General features: G+C 41.5%; 1 protein-coding gene across 3 annotated transcripts in view; it reads left to right on the forward strand.

Moving 5' to 3' along the window:
• rbpjb (recombination signal binding protein for immunoglobulin kappa J region b) overlaps window positions 1–5,738 on the forward strand; it is an 89,769-nt gene extending 84,031 nt beyond the window's left edge. For all 3 annotated transcript variants that reach the window (XM_078215642.1, XM_078215650.1, XM_078215661.1), the window contains one exon: window positions 3,717–5,738. In XM_078215642.1, coding sequence (XP_078071768.1) covers window positions 3,717–4,029 — 313 coding nt within the window. In that variant the 3' untranslated portion in view covers window positions 4,030–5,738. The remainder of the gene's footprint in view (window positions 1–3,716) is intronic.
• Window positions 5,739–6,000: the final 262 nt, after the last annotated feature.

The raw sequence follows: 6,000 nt of genomic DNA on the forward strand, positions 1-6,000 counted from the left end.
GAGCAGAAAGTTAAACCTGAGACTTTGACTTAATCCTGCTTTTATCAATTTTATCAGGGAGACCTCCAACAGTCACGACCATCTTCTTTGTGCCAAGTATGACTCCAATCTACAGAGTCCATTTCCCCTGATTCCCATTGACTCCAGTTTTGCTAGAGCTCATTGATTCCACACCCTGTCAACTGCTGCCTGGATAAAAAGAGCAGTCACTTTCATCTCACCTCGAGAGTTCAGCTCCTTCAACCATGTTTGAATCAAGGTTGTAATGAGGTCAAGAGCTGAGTGGCCCTGGCGGAACACACAGCGTCAGTGAGCAAGTTATTGCTGAGTGAGTGCCTCTTAATGGCGTCGAAGACACATTCCATCACTTTACTATTGGATCAAGAATAGACTGATGGGGTGGTAATTGGCCAGGTTGGCTTTGTCCTGCTTCTTGTGTATAGGACATGCCTGGGCAGTTTTCCACATTCTGCGTGGATGCCTGTGCTTTGGCTCTACTGGAGCACATAGAAACCCTACAGTGCAGAAGGAGGCCATTCGGCCCATCGAGTCTGCACCGACCACAATCCCACCCAGGCCCTACCCCCACATATTTTACCCGCTAATCCCTCTAACCTACGCATCCCAGGACTCTAAGGGACATTTTTTAACCTGGCCAATCAACCTAACCCGCACATCTTTGGACTGTGGGAGGAAACCGGAGTACCCGGGGGAAACCCACGCAGACACGAGGAGAATGTGCAAACTCCACACAGACAGTGACCCGAGCCGGGAATCGGACCCGGGACCCTGGAGCTGTGAAGCAGCTTGACTAGGGGCACAACAAGATCTGGAACAGATCTTCAGTACTATTGCTAGTATATATTCAAGGCCCATTGCTGTTGCAGTATCCAGTGCCTTCATCTGTTTCTTGATATCTTGTTGAGTGAATTGAATTGGCTAAAGACTGGCATCTGTGATACTGGGGACCTCTGGAGGAGGCCGAGACAGATCATCCAATTGGTACTACTGATTTAAGATTGTTGCGAATGCTTCAGCCTTATCTTTTGCACTGATGTGCGAGGCACCCCCCCACCATTTGAGGATGGGGACATTTGTGCAACCTGCTCCTCCAGTGAGTTGTTTGATTGCCCACCACCATTCACAATTGGATGTGGTAGAACTGTGGAGCTTAGATTTGATCCATTGAAGCTCTTGTCTATTACTTGCTGCTATGCTGTTTGGCATGCAGGTAGTTCTGTATTGTAGCTTCACCAGGTTGACACCTCATTTTCAGATATACCTGATGCTGCTCCTGGAATGCTCTGTTGCACTTATCATTGAACCAGAGTTAATCCCCTGGATTGCTAGGTGGCTATGCTGGGCCACGAGGTTACAGATTGTGGTTGAATACAATTCTGCTGTGCTGATGACGTATGGTGCCTCGTATGCTCAGTTTTGAGTTTCTAGATCCATTCAAAATCAATCCCATTTAGCACGGTAGTGATACTGTGGGGGGCAGATTGATGAGAATGAGGTCAAGTATGTTTTTTCTTCATTACCTGCTGCAGACCTGGTTTGCAACTACATTCTTTGGGACTTGGCCAGCTTAGTCGGTAATGGTGCTACCAAGGCATTCTTGGCGATGGACATTAAAGTCCCTCTTCCAGAGGACATTCTATGCCCTTGCCACTTTCAGTGCTTCCTCCAAGTGATGTTCAACATGGAGGAGTACTGGTGGTATGTGGTAATCAGCAGAAATTTCCTTGCCCATGTTCGATCAGAAGCCATGAAACTTCATAGGGTCTGGAGTCGATGTTGACACTCGGGTTGACACTCACAATTGTATACCACTGTGCTGCCCCCTCTGCTGGATCTGTCTGTCTGGCTTAGCGAGGGTGGCATGGTGACACAGTGGTTAGCACTGCTACGTTAGTGCCAGGGACCAGGGTTCAATTCCTGGCTTGGGTCACTGCATGTGTGGCATTTGCAGGTTCTCCCCGTGGCTGTGTGGGTTTCCTCCGGGTGCTCCAGTTTCCTCCCACAGTCTGAAAGATGTGCTGGTTAGGTGAATTGGCCTTGCTAAATTCTCCCTCAGTGTACCCGAACAGGCGCCAGACTATGGTGACCAAGGGATTTTTGCAGTAGCTTCATTGCAGTGTTAATGTGGGGCTACTTGTAACACTAATAAATAAATTAAGGAAAAAAGCACCAGGGACCCAGGTTCAATTCCAGGCTTGGGTGACTGTCTGTGTGGAGCTTGCATGTTCTCTCTGTGTTGGCACAGGTTTCCTCTGGATATTCCAGTTTCCTCCCACAGTCCAAAGATGTGCAGGTTAGGTGGATTGGCCATGCTAAATTTCCCCTTTGTGTCCCAGGATGTGTAGATTGGGGGAATAACAGGGTAGATAAGTGGGGTTACAGGAAAATGCCTGGGTGGGATGCTCTATCGAAGAGCCGATGAAGACTCAATGGGCCGAATGGCATCCTTCTGCACTGAAGGGATTCTATGAATTGCCTTTCAACTTTCCAGCAGTTTGATACAACTGCTTGGCTATTTCAGAGGTCATTTAAGAGTCAACCATATTGATGTGGACCTGGAGTCACATGTAGGCCAAACCGGGTAAGGATGGTAGATTCCCTTCCATAAAGGATATAGTGAACCGGATGTATTTTTTACAACAATTGACAGTGGTTTCATGATCATCATGAGATTTCTAATTCCAGATTTTTGTTGAATTTAAATTCCATCATCTGCTGTGGTGGGATGTGAGCCTAGGTTTCCAAAGCATTACCCTGGGTCTCTGGATTACTAGTCCAATGACACTACACCACCACCTCCCCCAAAACTGCCCTCTGTATAGTAATATCTGATAATTTTGATCCAGTCTGTGACTAAGTACAAGTTCTAGCATTTGTCTGGCAACATATTGCAACTTTGGTTAAGTGGGTCATTTTGCAGTACCGTGCGGCAAATGTGGACAGTTTACACACAAGCTCCAAGATGCAGAAAATGACCAAATAGTTCAGTCAGTGCTTTAGACAACTTCCAAACTACGTAAACTCAGCAACAGCTGAGAATATCAGTGCAGATGTTGCACCAATGTCACGTGGCAAAAAGATACTATGCAGTAGCAATAATATTTTACTGATGCAGTAAAATAAAGTGCTATCATTTGGTAGCAAATTTTATGGCAAGTTGAAAGACTGAACCTTGATGGAATAAAATTAAAATGTTAGTCTATGCCATAAATCCTCGAGTGTTGGAATACCTCTACCTAGTAGAGCGGTACACTTACATTATTTTCATTACATATTACAGCATTTTGATTTGAGATGTTGATATGTTTTAGTTTTAATAAGTAACCTGTAACCAGAATGGCTAAACTATTTTCTACTTTGCAATATGATCTGGTAAAGTTGCACTTGATCCATTGAAGATATGTATTTCAATTGTGTAGTCTCTGATTACATTTTAATTGTGTGAAGATTCTAAAATTTGTATTGAAGCAATTTGGTAATTCTCATAATTCAAAATCTGCAACACAATTAAGGGCAGCCATTTGCACCTTTTTGTGGCACTTTGCGGCCTTTCCTTATTTCAAAAGTACCACCTTATGTTTTACCCCCTCGTTGCATAACTCTGCTGATGGATGGACATTTATTTGTGAGCAATCACAGTATCACTAAAATATTTTATCTAACCATTTGCTAATCTGCTTTCATATTTTTTAAAGGTGTGCAGAGAGCATGCTGTGTGTTGTTCCAGATATTTCTGCATTCCGAGAAGGTTGGCGATGGGTGCGTCAACCTGTTCAGGTCCCTGTCACTCTGGTTCGAAATGATGGGATTATCTACTCTACCAGCCTTACTTTCACATACACGCCAGAGCCTGGACCAAGACCACACTGCAGCGCTGCTGGAGCCATCCTTAGAGCAAATACCAGCTTGATGGCATCGAATGACTCGAACACAAACAGTGAGGGAAGTTACACAACTGTCAGCACAAACTCAACTATTGTCACATCAGCAGCAACAGTAGTCTCCTAACTATAAAGTGGTTTAAAGACTGTTACCAACTTTTGGGAAGGGAGAAGATGCAAAACTGTTGAAGTGCTGCAGAGAAAACCTACTAGTATCAGCAGTTCTTGTGGTGTTCTGGAAATCACCTACTTGTTCAGATGATGGACATGTCATTCAAGCATAGATAATCTGCAGGAGGTGTTACCACAGTAAGAAAATACACCTGAATATGTATAAAACTTTATAAAGAGCTAAAATGAAAATCTATTTTTCAGCTGTTTAAAGAGTGGGCAAGATATAAAGAATTTGGGTGGGATGGTGGTAAAGCAGACTAGAGAATGCATACAAAAATAACATAGTTTCTATGGACCAAGAAACTTGTATAAGCTTTAGTGGAGGTACAGTTTCACCATACCTTTTTTGTATTATACATATAGTACACTTTTGTTACCAAATAGTTTATATTTTCTTCCTATGAGCAATGGGCTCTGAAGTATCCAGGTTCCAGGCCTGACCTTGCTGTATATTCTCATCACCTACTATACCAGTAAAGACCTATATTTTGGTCACTGGCTGGAACTGTCCTAATTTTTATTTTTTTTAAACTTGAGTCGTGTGACTTTATTATCAATTGAGAGTGGTGTTTGAGGGGAGGACCTCATTTTTATGATCACCTGTCAATCTGCATACTGTACTTAAAAAATGTCTCAATGTGATACCTTCATGTGGGACAAAATCAGTTAATATTATGATTTTAGCATGATAGTTTAAGAAACAAGAAGCACTAAAGTCATGCTGTCTAAATGTGATCTGTTACACAAAGGCAATCTAAACACAGGTGCACGTTGGTTGCTTTATTCTATAAAAGATTACTCAAACAACCAAGAGATAGATGGAAATCAAAAAGGAAAAGTAGAGTTCTGATTCTTCAATTAGAGCTCCAATTCCAGTGCTACTTTTGAAAGATTAGTGAATTGCAAGCCTTGTGTTAAGTTTGTAAGTTACTTTAAATCTATCACCTTAAATGGGTGTATATTCAACTATGCAGAGCGCACAGCAATAACTTACAGGGGTATCTGTATGCTTACTGATGTCTCAGTTGCCTTGCTGCTGTGTGTTTAAAACCATTGGTCAGAAGTGGTTGGTTTTGGACATTTTTGTCATGCTCCACCTCGTGTGATATGCTGAAATTCTGTCCAGTAACACACAAACCCCACATCTATGACAGAATTTCATAATGCCACATTAGGCGAGTTTGACATTACAGTGTCAGACTTTCTTTGAATAGTTTTAATGCACAGTAACAATTCTGGGTAAATGCAATACCAGTTGGTGTACAAACATCTTTTATAAAATTTAGCATTATGTGACAACTCAATTGACTACACTTTAATTCACATTTTGCTGCTTTTTATGCTGTTCAACTCGTCCTTCCTCATACTTTTCTTAAGAATACCAAAAGGGTTATTTTTCCTTTCTGAATTCTCAGGATTACCACTGCAATCAGATTATGGCTGCTATCACATTTACTATGATATGTAAATCCAAAATTGTGATATTCTTTCATATCATCTCTTAATGCATTGTAATATTGCAACATCCCAATGTACTTCAGATACAAGAATATCAGAAGCTTTAAGTGACTTCTGCCCTGTCTGCAATACATACAACAGTACAGATATATTAAACATAGCTTTATTTTTTCAATTATTTTAATAAAACAGTATTTAGTAATATCTGATAGATTTGCTTTGCCACTCATGAGTACAAACTGAAGATTTCTGGATACACTGACATCTGATAAATGAGGTTCTGCTTTTAACTAAATCGGGAGAGTGGCCATTAAGTATTGAGTCATTTTTTTTTGTTTGTTCCCTCAAAGCACTGCTTTTGTATGTTGAAACATATTCCCAATTTTTTATATTTACGGTACTTCCACCTACATGTGCTATTTGAACTTTTTGGCTATTGATTGCTACAGTGGTTTATTTTTATTTT

Source organism: Mustelus asterias, chromosome 1, assembly GCF_964213995.1.
Source record: "Mustelus asterias chromosome 1, sMusAst1.hap1.1, whole genome shotgun sequence".
Classification (NCBI taxonomy): Eukaryota; Metazoa; Chordata; class Chondrichthyes; order Carcharhiniformes; family Triakidae; genus Mustelus; species Mustelus asterias.